Here is a 21613-nt window from a genome sequence, read left to right on the forward strand (position 1 = left end):
CAAGAGCTGGTTAAAGGATGTCTAATTGCATTTACGTGATGTTAACATGTTAATTGTATCAATATATGGTGCAAGTGACTCTTATAGGGTGTAAAGGTACTCTAATAAGGTGAACAGTGACTTACATGGTTGATTAGAGCCAAAATGTGGAACAAAATTAACTTGTATGAAAGTGGCATTAATAGGTGGTAAAAGAATGTCAAATTGGATGTATATGATGTTAACATGTCAATTGTTGCATATATGGTGGAAAGTGACTCTTATAGGGTGCAAAGTGACTCTAATATGGTGATAAGTGACTAACATGGTTAATTAGAACCAAAATGTGGACCAAAATTGACTTGTATGAATATGGCACTAAGAGGTGGTAAAAGGATTTCTAATTGCATGTACATGATGTTAACATGTTAATTGTACCAATATATGATGGCAACTGACTCTTATAAGGTGCAAAGTGACTCTAATATGGTGAGAAGTCACTTACATGATTGATTAGAGCCAAAATGTGGCCCAAAATTGACTTGTAGGAAAGGGGTACCAAGAGGTGGTTAAAGGATGTCTAATTGCATTTACGTGATGTTAATATGTTAATTGTATCAATATATGGGGCAAGTGACTCTTATAGGGTGTAAAGATACTCTAATATGGTGAAAAATGACTTACATGCTTGATTAAAGCCAAAATGGGGAACAAAATTAACTTGTATGAAAGTGGCATTAATAGGTGGTAAAAGGATGTCAAATTGGATGTATATGATGTTAACATGTAAATTGTTGCATATATGGTGGAAAGTGACTCTTATAGGGTGCAAACTGACTCTAATATGGTGAGAAGTGACTAACATGGTTAATTAGAACCAAAATGTGGACCAAAATTGACTTGTATGAATATGGCACTAAGAGGTGGTAAACGGATTTCTAATTGCATGTACATGATGTTAACATGTTAATTGTACCAATATATGATGGAAGTGACTCTTATAAAGTGCAAAGTGACTCTAATATGGTGAGAAGTCACTTGCATGATTGATTAGAGCCAAAATGTGGCCCAAAATTAACTTGTAGGAAAGGGGTAACAAGAGGTGGTTAAAGGATGTCTAATTGCATTTACATGATGTTTACATGTTAATTGTATCAATATATGGGGCAAGTGACTCTTATAGGGTGTAAAGGTACTCTAATATGGTGAACAGTGACTTACATGGTTGATTAGAGCCAAAATGTTGAACAAAATTAACTTGTATGAAAGTGGCATTAATAGGTGGTAAAAGGATTTCAAATTGGATGTATATGATGTTAACATGTCAATTGTTGCATATATGGTGGAAAGTGACTCTTATAGGGTGCAAAGTGACTCTAATATGGTGAGAAGTGACTAACATGGTTAATTAGAACCAAAATGTGGACCAAAATTGACTTGTATGAATATGGCACTAAGAGGTGGTAAAAGGATTTCTAATTGCATGTACATGATGTTAACATGTTAATTGTACCAATTTATGATGGAAGTGACTCTTATAAGGTGTGAAGTGACTCTAATATGGTGAGAAGTCACTTACATGATTGATTAGAGCCAAAATATGGCCCAAAATTAACTTGTAGGAAAGGGGTACCAAGAGCTGGTTAAAGGATGTCTAATTGCATTTACGTGATGTTAACATGTTAATTGTATCAATATATGGTGCAAGTGACTCTTATAGGGTGTAAAGGTACTCTAATAAGGTGAACAGTGACTTACATGGTTGATTAGAGCCAAAATGTGGAACAAAATTAACTTGTATGAAAGTGGCATTAATAGGTGGTAAAAGGATGTCAAATTGGATGTATATGATGTTAACATGTCAATTGTTGCATATATGGTGGAAAGTGACTCTTATAGGGTGCAAAGTGACTCTAATATGGTGATAAGTGACTAACATGGTTAATTAGAACCAAAATGTGGACCAAAATTGACTTGTATGAATATGGCACTAAGAGGTGGTAAATGGATTTCTAATTGTATGTACATGATGTTAACATGTTAATTGTACCAATTATGATGGAAGTGACTCTTATAAGGTGCAAAGTGACTCTAATATGGTGAGAAGTCACTTACATGATTGATTAGAGCCAAAATAGAGGCCCAAAATTAACTTGTAGGAAAGGGGTACCAAGAGGTGGTTAAAGGATGTCTAATTGCATTTACGTGATGTTAACATGTTAATTGTATCAATATATGGTGCAAGTGACTCTTATAGGGTGTAAAGGTACTCTAATATAGGTGAACAGTGACTTACATGGTTGATTAGAGCCAAAATGTGGAACAAAATTAACTTGTATGAAATTGGCATTAATAGGTGGTAAAAGGATGTCAAATTGGATGTATATGATGTTAACATGTCAATTGTTGCATATATGGTGGAAAGTGACTCTTATAGGGTGCAAAGTGACTCTAATATGGTGATAAGTGACTAACATGGTTAATTAGAACCAAAATGTGGACCAAAATTGACTTGTATGAATATGGCACTAAGAGGTGGTAAAAGGATTTCTAATTGCATGTACATGATGTTAACATGTTAATTGTACCAATATATGATGGCAACTGACTCTTATAAGATGCAAAGTGACTCTAATATGGTGTGAAGTCACTTACATGATTGATTAGAGCCAAAATGTGGCCCGAAATTGACTTTTGGGAAAGGGGTACCAAGAGGTGGTTAAAGGATGTCTAATTGCATTTACGTGATGTTAATATGTTAATTGTATTAATATATGGGGCAAGTGACTCTTATAGGGTGTAAAGGTACTCTAATATGGTGAACAATGACTTACATGCTTGATTAGAGCCAAAATGTGGAACAAAATTAACTTGTATGAAAGTGGCATTAATAGGTGGTAAAAGGATGTCAAATTGGATGTATATGATGTTAACTTGTCAATTGTTGCATATATGGTGGAAAGTGACTCTTATAGGGTGCAAAGTGACTCTAATATGGTGAGAAGTGACTAACATGGTTAATTAGAACCAAAATATGGACCAAAATTGACTTGTATGAATATGGCACTAAGAGGTGGTAAACGGATTTCTAATTGCATGTACATGATGTTAACATGGTAGTTGTACCAATATATGATGGAAGTGACTCTTATAAGGTGCCAAGTGACTCTAATATGGTGAGAAGTCACTTACATGATTGATTAGAGCCAAAATCTGGCCCAAAATTAACTTGTAGGACAGGGGTACCAAGAGGTGGTTAAAGGATGTCTAATTGCATTTACGTGATGTTGACATGTTAATTGTATCAATATATGGGGCAAGTGACTCTTATAGGGTGTAAAGGTACTCTAATATGGTGAACAGTGACTTACATGGTTGATTAGAGCCAAAATGTGGAACAAAATTAACTTGTATGAAAGTGGCATTAATAGGTGGTAAAAGGATGTCAAATTGGATGTATATGATGTTAACATGTCAATTGTTGCATATATGGTGGAAAGTGACTCTTATAGGGTGTAAAGTGACTCTAATATGGTGATAAGTGACTAACATGGTTAATTAGAACCAAAATGTGGACCAAAATTGACTTGTATGAATATGGCACTAAGAGGTGGTAAAAGGATTTCTTATTGCATGTACATGATGTTAACATGTTAATTGTACCAATATATGATGGAAGTGACTCTTATAAGGTGCAAAGTGAGTCTAATATGGTGAGAAGTCACTTACATGATTGATTAGAGCCAAAATGTGGCCCAAAATTAACTTATAGGAAAGGGGTACCAAGAGGTGGTTAAAGGATGTCTAATTGCATTTACGTGATGTTAACATGTTAATTGTATCAATATATGGGGCAAGTGACTCTTATAGGGTGTAAAGGTACTCTATTGTGGTGAACAGTGACTTACATGGTTGATTAGAGCCAAAATGTTGAACAAAATTAACTTGTATGAATGTGGCATTAATAGGTGGTAAAAGGATGTCAAATTGGATGTATATGATGTTAACATGTCAATTTTTGCATATATGGTGGAAAGTGACTCTTATAGGGTGCAAAGTGACTCTAATATGGTGAGAAGTGACTAACATGGTTAATTAGAACCAAAATGTGGAGCAAAATTGACTTGTATGAATATGGCACTAAGAGGTGGTAAAAGGATTTCTAATTGCATGTACATGATGTTAACATGTTAATTGTACCAATATATGATGGCAAGTGACTCTTATAAGGTGCAGAGTGACTCTAATATTGAGAGAAGTCACTTACATAATTGATTATAGCCAAAATGTGGCCCAAAATTGAGTTGTACGAAAGGGGTACCAAGAGGATGTTAAAGGATTTCTAATTGCATGTACATGATGTTAACATGTTAATTATATCAATATTTGGTGGCAAGTGACTCTTATAGGGTGCAAAGTGACTCTAATATGGTGAAAAGTGACTAACATGGTTAATTAGAACCAAAATGTGGACCAAAATTGAATTGTATGAATATGGCACTAAGAGGTGGTAAAAGGATTTCTAATTGCATGTACATGATTTTAACATGTTAATTGTACCAATATATGATGGCAAGTGACTCTTATAAAGTGCAAAGTGACTCTAATATGATGAGAAGTCACTTACATGATTGATTAGAGCCAAAATGTGGCCCAAAATTACATTGTAGGAAAGGGGTACCAAGAGGTGGTTAAAGGATGTCTAATTGCATTTACGTGATGTTAATATGTTAATTGTATTAATATATGGGGCAAGTGACTCTTATAGGGTGTAAAGGTACTCTAATATGGTGAACGACTTACATGCTTGATTAGAGCCAAAATGTGGAACAAAATTAACTTGTATGAAAGTGGCATTAATAGGTGGTAAAAGGATGTCAAATTGGATGTATATGATGTTAACTTGTCAATTGTTGCATATATGGTGGAAAGTGACTCTTATAGGGTGCAAAGTGACTCTAATATGGTGAGAAGTGACTAACATGGTTAATTAGAACCAAAATATGGACCAAAATTGACTTGTATGAATATGGCACTAAGAGGTGGTAAACGGATTTCTAATTGCATGTACATGATGTTAACATGGTAGTTGTACCAATATATGATGGAAGTGACTCTTATAAGGTGCCAAGTGACTCTAATATGGTGAGAAGTCACTTACATGATTGATTAGAGCCAAAATCTGGCCCAAAATTAACTTGTAGGACAGGGGTACCAAGAGGTGGTTAAAGGATGTCTAATTGCATTTACGTGATGTTGACATGTTAATTGTATCAATATATGGGGCAAGTGACTCTTATAGGGTGTAAAGGTACTCTAATATGGTGAACAGTGACTTACATGGTTGATTAGAGCCAAAATGTGGAACAAAATTAACTTGTATGAAAGTGGCATTAATAGGTGGTAAAAGGATGTCAAATTGGATGTATATGATGTTAACATGTCAATTGTTGCATATATGGTGGAAAGTGACTCTTATAGGGTGTAAAGTGACTCTAATATGGTGATAAGTGACTAACATGGTTAATTAGAACCAAAATGTGGACCAAAATTGACTTGTATGAATATGGCACTAAGAGGTGGTAAAAGGATTTCTTATTGCATGTACATGATGTTAACATGTTAATTGTACCAATATATGATGGAAGTGACTCTTATAAGGTGCAAAGTGAGTCTAATATGGTGAGAAGTCACTTACATGATTGATTAGAGCCAAAATGTGGCCCAAAATTAACTTATAGGAAAGGGTACCAAGAGGTGGTTAAAGGATGTCTAATTGCATTTACGTGATGTTAACATGTTAATTGTATCAATATATGGGGCAAGTGACTCTTATAGGGTGTAAAGGTACTCTATTGTGGTGAACAGTGACTTACATGGTTGATTAGAGCCAAAATGTTGAACAAAATTAACTTGTATGAATGTGGCATTAATAGGTGGTAAAAGGATGTCAAATTGGATGTATATGATGTTAACATGTCAATTTTTGCATATATGGTGGAAAGTGACTCCTATAGGGTGCAAAGTGACTCTAATATGGTGAGAAGTGACTAACATGGTTAATTAGAACCAAAATGTGGAGCAAAATTGACTTGTATGAATATGGCACTAAGAGGTGGTAAAAGGATTTCTAATTGCATGTACATGATGTTAACATGTTAATTGTACCAATATATGATGGCAAGTGACTCTTATAAGGTGCAGAGTGACTCTAATATTGAGAGAAGTCACTTACATAATTGATTATAGCCAAAATGTGGCCCAAAATTGAGTTGTACGAAAGGGGTACCAAGAGGATGTTAAAGGATTTCTAATTGCATGTACATGATGTTAACATGTTAATTATATCAATATTTGGTGGCAAGTGACTCTTATAGGGTGCAAAGTGACTCTAATATGGTGAAAAGTGACTAACATGGTTAATTAGAACCAAAATGTGGACCAAAATTGAATTGTATGAATATGGCACTAAGAGGTGGTAAAAGGATTTCTAATTGCATGTACATGATTTTAACATGTTAATTGTACCAATATATGATGGCAAGTGACTCTTATAAAGTGCAAAGTGACTCTAATATGATGAGAAGTCACTTACATGATTGATTAGAGCCAAAATGTGGCCCAAAATTACATTGTAGGAAAGGGGTACCAAGAGGTGGTTAAAGGATGTCTAATTGCATTTACGTGATGTTAATATGTTAATTGTATCAATATATGGGGCAAGTGACTCTTATAGGGTGTAAAGATACTCTAATATGGTGAAAAATGACTTACATGCTTGATTAAAGCCAAAATGGGGAACAAAATTAACTTGTATGAAAGTGGCATTAATAGGTGGTAAAAGGATGTCAAATTGGATGTATATGATGTTAACATGTAAATTGTTGCATATATGGTGGAAAGTGACTCTTTTAGGGTGCAAAGTGACTCTAATATGGTGAGAAGTGACTAACATGGTTAATTAGAACCAAAATGTGGACCAAAATTGACTTGTATGAATATGGCACTAAGAGGTGTTAAACGGATTTCTAATTGCATGTACATGATGTTAACATGTTAATTGTACCAATATATGATGGAAGTGACTCTTATAAGGTGCAAAGTGACTCTAATATGGTGAGAAGTCACTTGCATGATTGATTAGAGCCAAAATGTGGCCCAAAATTAACTTGTAGGAAAGGGGTAACAAGAGGTGGTTAAAGGATGTCTAATTGCATTTACATGATGTTTACATGTTAATTGTATCAATATATGGGGCAAGTGACTCTTATAGGGTGTAAAGGTACTCTAATAAGGTGAACAGTGACTTACATGGTTGATTAGAGCCAAAATGTGGAACAAAATTAACTTGTATGAAAGCGGCATTAATAGGTGGTAAAAGAATGTCAAATTGGATGTATATGATGTTAACATGTCAATTGTTGCATATATGGTGGAAAGTGACTCTTATAGGGTGCAAAGTGACTCTAATATGGTGATAAGTGACTAACATGGTTAATTAGAACCAAAATGTGGACCAAAATTGACTTGTATGAATATGGCACTAAGAGGTGGTAAAAGGATTTCTAATTGCATGTACATGATGTTAACATGTTAATTGTACCAATTTATGATGGAAGTGACTCTTATAAGGTGTGAAGTGACTCTAATATGGTGAGAAGTCACTTACATGATTGATTAGAGCCAAAATATGGCCCAAAATTAACTTGTAGGAAAGGGGTACCAAGAGCTGGTTAAGGATGTCTAATTGCATTTACGTGATGTTAAATGTTAATTGTATCAATATATGGTGCAAGTGACTCTTATAGGGTGTAAAGGTACTCTAATAAGGTGAACAGTGACTTACATGGTTGATTAGAGCCAAAATGTGGAACAAAATTAACTTGTATGAAAGTGGCATTAATAGGTGGTAAAAGAATGTCAAATTGGATGTATATGATGTTAACATGTCAATTGTTGCATATATGGTGGAAAGTGACTCTTATAGGGTGCAAAGTGACTCTAATATGGTGATAAGTGACTAACATGGTTAATTAGAACCAAAATGTGGACCAAAATTGACTTGTATGAATATGGCACTAAGAGGTGGTAAAAGGATTTCTAATTGCATGTACATGATGTTAACATGTTAATTGTACCAATATATGATGGCAACTGACTCTTATAAGGTGCAAAGTGACTCTAATATGGTGAGAAGTCACTTGCATGATTGATTAGAGCCAAAATGTGGCCCAAAATTAACTTGTAGGAAAGGGGTAACAAGAGGTGGTTAAAGGATGTCTAATTGCATTTACATGATGTTTACATGTTAATTGTATCAATATATGGGGCAAGTGACTCTTATAGGGTGTAAAGGTACTCTAATAAGGTGAACAGTGACTTACATGGTTGATTAGAGCCAAAATGTGGAACAAAATTAACTTGTATGAAAGTGGCATTAATAGGTGGTAAAAGAATGTCAAATTGGATGTATATGATGTTAACATGTCAATTGTTGCATATATGGTGGAAAGTGACTCTTATAGGGTGCAAAGTGACTCTAATATGGTGATAAGTGACTAACATGGTTAATTAGAACCAAAATGTGGACCAAAATTGACTTGTATGAATATGGCACTAAGAGGTGGTAAAAGGATTTCTAATTGCATGTACATGATGTTAACATGTTAATTGTACCAATATATGATGGCAACTGACTCTTATAAGGTGCAAAGTGACTCTAATATGGTGAGAAGTCACTTACATGATTGATTAGAGCCAAAATGTGGCCCAAAATTGACTTGTAGGAAAGGGGTACCAAGAGGTGGTTAAAGGATGTCTAATTGCATTTACGTGATGTTAATATGTTAATTGTATCAATATATGGGACAAGTGACTCTTATAGGGTGTAAAGATACTCTAATATGGTGAAAAATGACTTACATGCTTGATTAAAGCCAAAATGGGGAACAAAATTAACTTGTATGAAAGTGGCATTAATAGGTGGTAAAAGGATGTCAAATTGGATGTATATGATGTTAACATGTAAATTGTTGCATATATGGTGGAAAGTGACTCTTATAGGGTGCAAACTGACTCTAATATGGTGAGAAGTGACTAACATGGTTAATTAGAACCAAAATGTGGACCAAAATTGACTTGTATGAATATGGCACTAAGAGGTGGTAAACGGATTTCTAATTGCATGTACATGATGTTAACATGTTAATTGTACCAATATATGATGGAAGTGACTCTTATAAAGTGCAAAGTGACTCTAATATGGTGAGAAGTCACTTGCATGATTGATTAGAGCCAAAATGTGGCCCAAAATTAACTTGTAGGAAAGGGGTAACAAGAGGTGTTTAAAGGATGTCTAATTGCATTTACATGATGTTTACATGTTAATTGTATCAATATATGGGGCAAGTGACTCTTATAGGGTGTAAAGGTACTCTAATATGGTGAACAGTGACTTACATGGTTGATTAGAGCCAAAATGTTGAACAAAATTAACTTGTATGAAAGTGGCATTAATAGGTGGTAAAAGGATTTCAAATTGGATGTATATGATGTTAACATGTCAATTGTTGCATATATGATGGAAAGTGACTCTTATAGGGTGCAAAGTGACTCTAATATGGTGAGAAGTGACTAACATGGTTAATTAGAACCAAAATGTGGACCAAAATTGACTTGTATGAATATGGCACTAAGAGGTGGTAAAAGGATTTCTAATTGCATGTACATGATGTTAACATGTTAATTGTACCAATTTATGATGGAAGTGACTCTTATAAGGTGTGAAGTGACTCTAATATGGTGAGAAGTCACTTACATGATTGATTAGAGCCAAAATATGGCCCAAAATTAACTTGTAGGAAAGGGGTACCAAGAGCTGGTTAAAGGATGTCTAATTGCATTTACGTGATGTTAAATGTTAATTGTATCAATATATGGTGCAAGTGACTCTTATAGGGTGTAAAGGTACTCTAATAAGGTGAACAGTGACTTACATGGTTGATTAGAGCCAAAATGTGGAACAAAATTAACTTGTATGAAAGTGGCATTAATAGGTGGTAAAAGAATGTCAAATTGGATGTATATGATGTTAACATGTCAATTGTTGCATATATGGTGGAAAGTGACTCTTATAGGGTGCAAAGTGACTCTAATATGGTGATAAGTGACTAACATGGTTAATTAGAACCAAAATGTGGACCAAAATTGACTTGTATGAATATGGCACTAAGAGGTGGTAAAAGGATTTCTAATTGCATGTACATGATGTTAACATGTTAATTGTACCAATATATGATGGCAACTGACTCTTATAAGGTGCAAAGTGACTCTAATATGGTGAGAAGTCACTTACATGATTGATTAGAGCCAAAATGTGGCCCAAAATTGACTTGTAGGAAAGGGGTACCAAGAGGTGGTTAAAGGATGTCTAATTGCATTTACGTGATGTTAATATGTTAATTGTATCAATATATGGGGCAAGTGACTCTTATAGGGTGTAAAGATACTCTAATATGGTGAAAAATGACTTACATGCTTGATTAAAGCCAAAATGGGGAACAAAATTAACTTGTATGAAAGTGGCATTAATAGGTGGTAAAAGGATGTCAAATTGGATGTATATGATGTTAACATGTAAATTGTTGCATATATGGTGGAAAGTGACTCTTATAGGGTGCAAAGTGACTCTAATATGGTGAGAAGTGACTAACATGGTTAATTAGAACCAAAATGTGGACCAAAATTGACTTGTATGAATATGGCACTAAGAGGTGGTAAACGGATTTCTAATTGCATGTACATGATGTTAACATGTTAATTGTACCAATATATGATGAAAGTGACTCTTATAAGGTGCAAAGTGACTCTAATATGGTGAGAAGTCACTTGCATGATTGATTAGAGCCAAAATGTGGCCCAAAATTAACTTGTAGGAAAGGGGTAACAAGAGGTGGTTAAAGGATGTCTAATTGCATTTACATGATGTTTACATGTTAATTGTATCAATATATGGGGCAAGTGACTCTTATAGGGTGTAAAGGTACTCTAATATGGTGAACAGTGACTTACATGGTTGATTAGAGCCAAAATGTTGAACAAAATTAACTTGTATGAAAGTGGCATTAATAGGTGGTAAAAGGATTTCAAATTGGATGTATATGATGTTAACATGTCAATTGTTGCATATATGGTGGAAAGTGACTCTTATAGGGTGCAAAGTGACTCTAATATGGTGAGAAGTGACTAACATGGTTAATTAGAACCAAAATGTGGACCAAAATTGACTTGTATGAATATGGCACTAAGAGGTGGTAAAAGGAAGGTAATAGAGTCATTTTGCACCAAAAAATGTTTCTCTCTCTAAAAATTTTCTCTGCCTTCTCTCTAGAAATTACTTAGCCTCTCTCTGTTAACCCTAGCCGCCACCTAATTATCAGTTTTTTTCTTACATTCATCCACCAGATCTAAACATTTACTCACGAATCCATCTCATCTTCTTCACCTCTTTCACCTAAACACTATATTTCTTATATTCTATAATTTACTTTATTAGGTCTTGGTTTCTTGCTTCTGGTACAAATATGGATCATAATCTAGACTCTTCTGATGTGAACTTGCGGCTGTGGAAATATCAAGATTGTGGTTTTACTAGGTTTGAAGCAATGTATTTTCTTCAAAATGACAAGATTATTCAAGCAGATCGGGAGAAACGCTACGAGATTGTGCAAAGCATGGGTTTTTCAAGGACACAAGCAAAGAAAATTGTGGATAATAAAGATGATTTCGCTAAACTAAGAGACTCTACTCTCAAATTACTCAAGGAAGGGGATGATTTAATTCATAGCTTGAAAGATAAATATGGGGATACTATTTCGGACAATGGGTATATTGCTGCCACAATAAGAGGGGGTTTTGCAGGAAAGATTGAGTATTCTTATGGTCGTCTCCCAGCAAAGGATTCTCATTCTTCGAAGGAAGGGAAGTTCAAGGTCCTTCGGCTTCGAGGAGGAGCGGGTGTTGGTGAAGAGGGTGAAGTGGGTGATAATGGGCATAAAGTTGTGAGACTTAGAGGGAGTATGGCGTCTCAAGGTTCAGACTGTGACTTTGATGGGGTTCCGGGATTCATACAAGATTCTTTCGAGGAGGATAGTATGGAACTTCTTCGTGCTCATAGAGAAGCAGAAGATTTTCCCATTCTTCTGCCTAGTGTGGAGGCTAATGAGGTAGGTGTTCCTGGTTCTCTTTTGGGAGGGATTCCGGTGGAAAAAGTTGTAGCTGAAGATTGGGATAGTTCCGACGAGGATGAGATTCACCACGAAACTGCTCTAGAAGCCTTAGAGAAATTGACTGTCAGTAGAGCTACTAAGGCTGCGTTTGCGAGTAATAAGAACGAAAGAGATGAGCTTCTCAAAGCTACAGAGCAAAACTTGAAGCTTAGGGAAATTATTAAAAGGAATGGGATTTCTCTAGTTGATGCGGAAATCGAGATTTCGAAAGAGGATAGTAGCTTCAATGGTCCTTTTCAAGGCGCAGAAAACAATCATCTAGATAGGGATGAATTTGGGCTTCCTACTTCCTTTGTGAACAACAAAGATGTTTCTGCATCCAAGGTGTTCGATAAACCATGTGAACCAAAAGTAGGGCCTCGGAGCAAGGAAACTCGGGGGGAAGTTAGTGGCTCGGGTGTAAAGCAAATGGTAAATGATGAGAATCATAAAAGATCAGCTGAGATGAATTCAGGAAACATCCCCAGTTTTCCGAATAAATCATGGTCCAATATTGTAAAAGATAAGGCACCGGAGGTCAAGTTTGATTACATTCCTCTCCCAGAAGGGACCTCGGTTTTATCCCCCCCAGATGAAGTTCTTCGAAAAGGGAATGATAAATTCAAGATGTGCATGGTAGGGACTTTCTCTAAAGGTACCCATACACTATCCACTGTTAAGAAATTTGCTAAACGTTTTCTGGAGCCTCTAGGCATGACTGATGTCTTTCAAAAGGATGATTACACGTTCTTCTTCAAATTTGAGGAGGGTAATGGCCTAAATAAAGCGGTATCCAGAGGTACCTGGTATGTGGAAAGAAGGCCTATGCTAGTTCGTCCTTGGTGCCCCAATCACACAGATAATCCTATAACCACCATGCCTCTTTGGGTTAAGTTATCTAATATCCCGGATTGCTATTGGACTAAAGAGGGATTAAGTTCTCTGGCTAGTGTTATAGGCCCTCCTTTAAGTGCTGACCAATTGACTTCGAAATTGGAAATTCTTCCTTTTGCAAGATTCTGTATCGAATATAAACTTGGTGCACCTTTGCCAAATAAAATTCCGGTTACAGTTCTTGACCCGGTAACGGATGGGAAATCTACAGCTGAGGTTTTAGTCCATTATGCTGTGAAACCCCTATCATGCAGTGCTTGTAATTCTCTTGGTCACAACTTAGCCGCGTGTCCCAAGGCTCGGAAGATTTGGGTCCAAAAAGAGAAAGAGGAATTGGAGGATAAATCAGAGAAAGGGAGTGGCTCTGTTCCAGTTTCCACTGAGAAACCAGTAGAAAAGCCAGCAGATAATCCAGCAGATAATTCTCAGGTAGTTTCACCTAGAGCCAATTTGGAAGGTAAACGAAAGGACAAGGAAATTTCTGAAGAAGGGGGTTGGACTGAGGTCTCCAGGCACTCAAAGCACTCTACTACCAGAAAATCTCTTCAGTCATCTCCAGGTTCAGCAACCCCGTCACTCAATTTTAAAAAACTAGTCTCAGTGGATGAAATAGAAGCAAGGAAAAGGCACAAATCCACCTCCTCGGATTTGAAGGGAGGTCGAGCTCGGAATCGTAAAGGGGAAGGTAACTCCCCAAACAATCCTAAGTAATCTTATGGGATTTGATTTTTGTTCGTACAATGTGAGAGGCCTAAATAAAAAATTAGGCTTCGTCAAAGATTTTGTAAATAGTAATAATATCTCTTTGATTGCCCTCCTGGAAACTCATGTCAAAATGGAAAATATGGGAAGAGTGACTTCTTTTGTTTCTCCGCGTTTTGATTGGATCTCCAACCATGATTTTCATGACAATGGGCGTATTTTAATAGGATGGGATCCTCACTTGTGGAAAATCTCTGTTTTATGCAAATCTGCTCAGCATATAACAAGTAAAATTTGTAGAATTTCAAATAATGAGGAGTTTGTTATCTCTTTTATCTATGGGCACAACCTCTACACTCAACGATGGTCTCTATGGGAGGATCTTTTAGCTTTTGCAACAGATTTGACTATACCCTGGTGCTTAGCAGGGGATTTTAATGTCTGCCTTGGTCCAACGGAATCAAACTCGGATAATACTAGATGGAGCACTGGAATGCTGGAGTTTCGGGATTTTTTAAACTCATCTGGGTTAACTGACTTGAGGTATAATGGCAACTTATTCACCTGGTGGGATAGCAGCTGTTATATTCCTGTTTTAAAAAAACTAGACAGAGTTCTGGTAAATAACTTTTGGTTATCTTATTACTCTATGTCTCTTGCTCATTTTAGACCTAGGGGTTTGTCTGATCATAATCCGGCTTTTATAGACATGGGAGTTTCTTACTCTGCCCCGAAAAAGCCTTTTCAGCTGTTTCTTCATTTTTTGGAGCATCCTGGATTTTTGGAATTAGTAAAGGAAGCCTGGAGTAGTAACATTGTAGGGGATCCTTGGTTCAGAGTAACTAGTAAGCTCAAACTGGTTAAAGCAGCGGTTAAAGACCTAAACAGGAATGTGGGTAACTTGCACGAGTTGGTTATTGAAGCTAGGGTAAAGCTTCTTCGTTTTCAAGCCTCTCTTCCTTCTTGTCCTTCCACAGATCAGTTTTTGGAAGAAGAAAGACTCTCTAATGTTCTAGAGGAATTGTTAAACCGTGAGGAAATTCTCCTGAAACAAAAATCGAGAATCAATTGGTTGGATAAAGGAGATAGGAACAACAAATTCTTCTTACAAAGCTGCAAGGGTAGATGGAATCAGAATAAAATTTTGGCACTTTTAGATTCAAATGACTTCGAGCACACCTCTCATGCAGGCATTTCTAAAGTGGCTGTTGACTATTTCTCTTCTATCTTGGGGAACTCAGTTGAAGTTAGGGACATTCCTCCTGACTTACAGCTTCCGGTACTGAATGTAGAGCAATAACAGAATCTGACTAAGGTTTTCACTCAAGCTGAGGTTCTCAAGACATTTCAATCTTTGGCAAAGAACAAAAGTCCAGGCCCTGATGGGTTTCCGGTAGAGTTTTTCATTAAATCTTGGGATATAGTGGGTGGTGAGGTGACAAATGCTATCTTGTATTTCTTTCATTCTATGAAATTGCCTCGTATTATAAATTCTACTGCTCTGGCTTTGATTCCTAAAGAGAATCACCCGAACAGAATTGCCCAATTTAGGCCAATCTCTTGTTGTAATGTACTTTACAAAGTTATTGCTAAAATGCTTGCTAGTAGACTCAAGCAGGTGCTTCCTCAAATTGTATCTGCTAGTCAGTCAGCTTTTGTCACCAATAGATCTATTGGAGACAATATTTTACTGGCACAATCTTTATGCAGGGATTACCATTTACATAAAGGGCCACCTAGATGCTCAGTCAAGCTAGATATTCACAAGGCTTTTGACTCCCTGAATTGGAATTTTTTGCTTTCTACTCTTCACAGAATGGGTTTTCCTGCTTTGTTTATCAATTGGATTCATACTTGTTTATCCTCAGCTATGGTCTCAGTAAAAATTAATGGTGCTCTGGAAGGGTACTTCCAATGCAAATCTGGGCTTCGACAAGGTGACCCACTTTCCCCGTCTCTGTTTGTGCTAGCCATGGAAGTCTTCTCTGCTTTCATTCGAAAGTGCTCCTCGAATCCAGATTTTTCATATCATTGGCGCACGTCTCATGCAGATATTACTCACTTGATTTTCGCAGATGATGTAATGTTATTCTCGAAAGGAGATGAAAAATCAATGAAAATTATGTTGGACACAATCTCTGAATTCTCCTTAACATCAGGACTTCATCCTAATGCTTCCAAAAGCAATTGTTTCTTCTATAACACTCCTCAGGAAGTTGAGAATGCTATTATTAGTTATTCTGGATTCCAGATTGGTCATCTCCCAATCAAATATCTGGGTTTACCTCTAATCTCTAAAAAACTCTCCAAGGCAGAATGCACTCCTCTTATTCTCCGCATGTGCTCGAAGATTGATCTCTGGACTAATGCCTTTCTGAAATTTTCTGGAAGACTACAGCTGATTAAAGCCATATTATTTGGTATCCATAGCTATTGGACCATGTACCTTTTTCTTCCCAAGAGTGTGCTTAAAAATCTAAAATCTACTCTAGCTAAATTCTTATGGGGTGGAGCATCCTCTGCTAAATGTCATTATAAAGTTGCTTGGGAGACATGTTGTTTACCAAAGGAAGAAGGAGGTCTAGGCATTCGAGACCCTCTGGAGTGGAATAAAGCAGCCATTATTTATCAATTCTGGAGAGTAATCCAGCCTAACCAATCATCCCTTTAGAGTATTTGGTTGCACTCCTGCCTCTTCCGCAACAAGTCAATTTAGACAGCGCCTGCTCCTAGTTCCTGTCCCTGGTGCGTCAAAAAGTTGATTAATGTGCGAACTGAGGTGACTCAAAGAATCCAATTCAAAATCGGTGCCGATTCAAAATTTAAATTATGGCATGATCCATGGATTAATGGTACACCCTTGTTCTCTAAATACGGTAATAGCATTATATCTATCATGGAATCGACATCTATGGCCAGCATTCAATCGTTTATTCGAGACGGACTTTGGCATATTCATCCCTCGAATCATGTTTCTGCCATTGAGGTTAGGAATGAAATGCTGGGAGTCAGATTATTTGCTCGAGATGAAATTCTATGGGAAAGTCAACAAGGAAAAGAGGTTAACATCTCAAAAATATGGAACTCTATTCGCAGAATTGGGCAACCACCACCTTGGATATCAGCTGTTTGGAGTATTTTTTCGATTCCAAAAAAATTCATTCTTTTTTTGGCTGGCAATTCAAGATAGATTGTTGACAAAAGAGCGTATGAGTCGTTTTGGAATGTATAATGATGGCAGATGTATGCTATGCAATGGTCACAATGAAAATGCTAGTCACTTGTTCATGGAATGCGGGTATGCAACTCAGATTCTTCAGGCCTGTCCTGTTACTCTTACGAGGGACTGGAGGGATTTTAGGCAAGGAAATTTCCTAGCAAACACAGAGAGCAACATTAAAAGACAAATTGCCTATCTTTATATTGGGACTACAATATACTATATATGGCAAGAGCGGAATAGAAGAATGCACAGCAATGGCAACAATCGAAGCTCCAGGGTGCTGCTTTTCATTATCAAAAGAGAAGTGAGAGAAAAATTATTTTCTTGCAAGCGTTTTCACAGGGCAGTGGAAAATAATGTAAATCTCATTACCCTATTGTACTAGAGGAAAGGATAGAGTAGAACTCTTAGATATTAGTTTTGGGCTTCTGTTTATTTAAAGAAATCATCTTTAAATAGAAGTAAAGCTAGTTTTCTCTGTTCTGTATCAATGACTTGGCATTGTTGGGAGTCTGTTCCTGATCTTTGATGCTCTAGGGTATACCCTAGTATTTTGTATTTTTCTTTGTTGGGTTTATACAATTATTACTTAGCAAAAAAAAAAAAAAAAAAAAAAGGTGGTAAAAGGATTTCTAAGTGCATGTACATGATGTTAACATGTTAATTGAACCAATATATGATGGCAAGTGACTCTTATAAGGTGCAAATTGACTCTAATATGGTGAGAAGTCACTTACATGATTGATTAGAGCCAAAATGTGGCCCAAAATTGACTTGTAGGAAAGGGGTACCAAGAGGTGGTTAAAGGATGTCTAATTGCATTTACGTAATGTTAACATGTTAATTGTACCAATATATGATGGAAGTGACTCTTATAAGGTGCAAAGTGACTCTAATATGGTGAGAAGTCACTTGCATGATTTATTAGATCCAAAATGTGGCCCAAAATTAACTTGTAGGAAAGGGGTAACAAGAGGTGGTTAAAGGATGTCAAATTGCATTTACATGATGTTTACATGTTAATTGTATCAATATATGGGGCAAGTGACTCTTATAGGGTGTAAAGGTACTCTAATATGGTGAACAGTGACTTACATGGTTGATTAGAGCCAAAATGTTGAACAAAATTAACTTGTATGAAAGTGGCATTAATAGGTGGTAAAAGGATTTCAAATTGGATGTATATGATGTTAACATGTCAATTGTTGCATATATGGTAGAAAGTTACTCTTATAGGGTGCAAAGTAACTCTAATATGGTGAGAAGTGACTAACATGGTTAATTAGAACCAAAATGTGGACCAAAATTGACTTGTATAAATATGGCACTAAGAGGTGGTAAAAGGATTTCTAATTGCATGTACATGATGTTAACAAGTTAATTGTTTCATATATGGTGGAAACCGACTCTTATAGGGTGCAAATTGACTCTAATATGGTGAGAAGTCACTTACATGATTGATTAGAGCCAAAATATGACCCAAAATTAACTAGTAGGAAAGGGGTACCAAGTGGTGGTTAAAGGATGTCTAATTGCATGTACATGATGTTAACATGTTAATTGTACCAATATATGATGGAAGTGACTCTTATAAGGTGCAAAGTGACTCTAATATGGTGAGAAGTCACTTACATAATTGATTATAGCCAAAATGTGGCCCAACATTGAATTGTACGAAATGGGTACCAAGAGGTGGTTAAATGATGTCTAATTGCATGTACATGATGTTAACATGTTAATTATATCAATATTTGGCGGCAAGTGACTCTTATAGGGTGCAAAGTGACTCTAATATGGTGATAAGTGACTAACATAGTTAATTAGAACCAAAATGTGGACCAAAATTGACTTGTATGAATATGGCACTAAGAGGTGGTAAAAGGATTTCTAATTGTATGTACATGATGTTAACATGTTAATTGTACCAATATATGATGGACGTGACTCTTATAAGGTAGTCACTTACATGATTGATTAGAGCCAAAATGTGGCCCAAAATTGACTTGTAGGAAAGGGGTACCAAGAGGTGTTTAAAGGATGTCTAATTGCATTTACGTGATGTTAAAATGTTAATTGTATCAATATATTTGGCAAGTGACTCTTATAGGGTGTAAAGGTACTCTAATATGGTGAACAATGACTTACATGCTTGATTAGAGCCAAAATGTGGAACAAAATTAACTTGTATGAAAGTGGTATTAATAGGTGGTAAAAGGATGTCAAATTGGATGTATATGATGTTAACATGTTAATTGTTGCATATCTGGTGGAAAATGACTCTTATAGGGTGCAAAGTGACTCTAATATGGTGAGAAGTGACTAACATGGTTAATTAGAACCACAACGTGGAGCAAAATTGACTTGTATGAATATGGCACTAAGAGGTGGTAAAAGGATTTCTAATTGCATGTACATGATGTTAACATGTTAATTGTACCAATATATGATGGCAAGTGACTCTTATAAGGTGCAAAGTGACTCTAATATGGTGAGAAGTCACTTACATGATTGATTAGAGCCAAAATGTGGCCCAAAATTGACTTGTAGGAAAGGGTTACCAAGAGGTGGTTAAAGGATGTCTAATTGCATTTACGCGATGGTAACATGTTAATTGATATATATGGGGAAAGTGACTCTTATAGGGTGTAAACAAGTCAATTTTGGTCCACATTTTGGTTCTAATTAACCATGTTAGTCACTTCTCACCATATTAGAGTCACGTTGCACCCTATAAGAGTCACTTTCCAACATCCATGCAACAATTGACATGTTAACATCATATACATCCAATTTGACATCATTTTACCACCTATTAATGCAACTTCGAAACAAGTTAATTTTGTTTCACATTTTGGCTCTAATCAACCATATAAGTCACTTTGCACCATATTAGAGTCACTTTGCACCCTATAAGAGTCACTTGCCATCAAATATTGATATAATTAACATGTTAACATCATGGACATGCAATTAGACATCCTTTAACCACTTCTTGGTACCCCTTTCATACAAGTCAATTTTGGGCCACATTTTGGCTCTAATCAATCATGTAAGTGACTTCTCACCATATTAGAGTCACTTTGTACCTTATAAGAGTCACTTGCCATCATATATTGGTACAATTAACATGTTAACATCATGTACATGCAATTAGAAATCCTTTTACCACCTCTTAGTGCCATATTCATACAAGTCAATTTTGGTCCACATTTTGGTTCTAATTAATCATGTTAGTCACTTCTCACCATATTAGAGTCACTTTGCACCCTATAAGAGTCACTTTCCACCATATATGCAACAATTGACATGTTAACATCAGATACATCCAATTTGACATCCTTTTACCACCTATTAATGCCGCTTTCATATAAGTTAATTTTGTTCCACATTTTGGCTCTAATCAACCATGTAAGTCACTGTTCACCATATTAGAGTACCTTTACACCCTATAAGAGTCACTTGGCCCATATATTGATACAATTAACATGATAACATCACGTAAATGCAATTAGACATCCTTTAACCACCACTTGGTACCCCTTTCCTACAAGTCAATTTTGGGCCACATTTTGGCTCTAATCAATCATGTAAGTGACTTCTCACCATATTAGAGTCACTTTGCACCTTATTCACTTGCCATCATATATTGGCACAATTAACATGTTAACATCATGTACATGCAATTAGAAATCCTTTTACCACCTCTTAGTGCCATATTCATAAAAGTCAATTTTGGTCCATATTTTGGTTATAATTAACCATGTTAGTCACTTCTCACCATATTAGAGTCACTTTGCACCCTATAAAAGTCACTTTCCACCATATATGCAACAATTGACATGTTAACATCAGATACATCCAATTTGACATCCTTTTACCACCTATTAATGCCACTTTCATATAAGTTAATTTTGTTCCACATTTTGGCTATAATCAACCATGCAAGTCACTGTTCACCATATTAGAGTACCTTTACACCCTATAAGAGTCACTTGGCCCATATATTGATACAATTAACATGATAACATCACGTAAATGCAATTAGACATCCTTTAACCACCACTTGGTACCCCTTTCCTACAAGTCAATTTTGGGCGACATTTTGGCTCTAATCAATCATGTAAGTGACTTCTCACCATATAGAGTCACTTTGCACCTTAATCACTTGCCATCATATATTGGCACAATTAACATGTTAAATCATGTACATGCAATTAGAAATCCTTTTACAACCTCCTGGTGCCATATTCATACAAGTCAATTTTGGTCCACATTTTGGTTATAATTAACCATGTTAGTCACTTCTCACCATATTAGAGTCACTTTGCACCCTATAAGAGTCACTTTCCACCATATATGCAACAATTGACATGTTAACATCATATACATCCAATTTGACATCCTTTTACCACCTATTAATGCCACTTTCATACAAGTTAATTTTGTTCCACATTTTGGCTCTAATCACCCATTGTAAGTCACTGTTCACCATATTAGAGTGCCTTTCCACCCTATAAGAGTCACTTGCCCCATATATTATACAATTGTC

The 21613-nt window shown here is 36.1% G+C and overlaps 1 protein-coding gene across 1 annotated transcript; it reads left to right on the plus strand.

Annotated features, from left to right (window-relative positions):
* The first annotated feature begins 13974 nt into the window (after positions 1–13974).
* Positions 13975–15141, plus strand: LOC141700489 (uncharacterized). The gene has a single exon (XM_074504234.1). The coding sequence runs from the start codon at positions 13975–13977 to the stop codon at positions 15139–15141; it is 1167 nt and encodes a 388-aa protein (XP_074360335.1).
* Positions 15142–21613: the final 6472 nt, after the last annotated feature.

Source organism: Apium graveolens, unplaced genomic scaffold (assembly GCF_009905375.1).
Source record: "Apium graveolens cultivar Ventura unplaced genomic scaffold, ASM990537v1 ctg2416, whole genome shotgun sequence".
Classification (NCBI taxonomy): domain Eukaryota; kingdom Viridiplantae; phylum Streptophyta; class Magnoliopsida; order Apiales; family Apiaceae; genus Apium; species Apium graveolens.

Coding starts and splice junctions, on each gene's coding strand:
- LOC141700489 (XM_074504234.1), top strand. CDS start 13,975: ATGGAAAATATGGGAAGAGTGACTTCTTTTGTTTCTCCGCGTTTTGAT.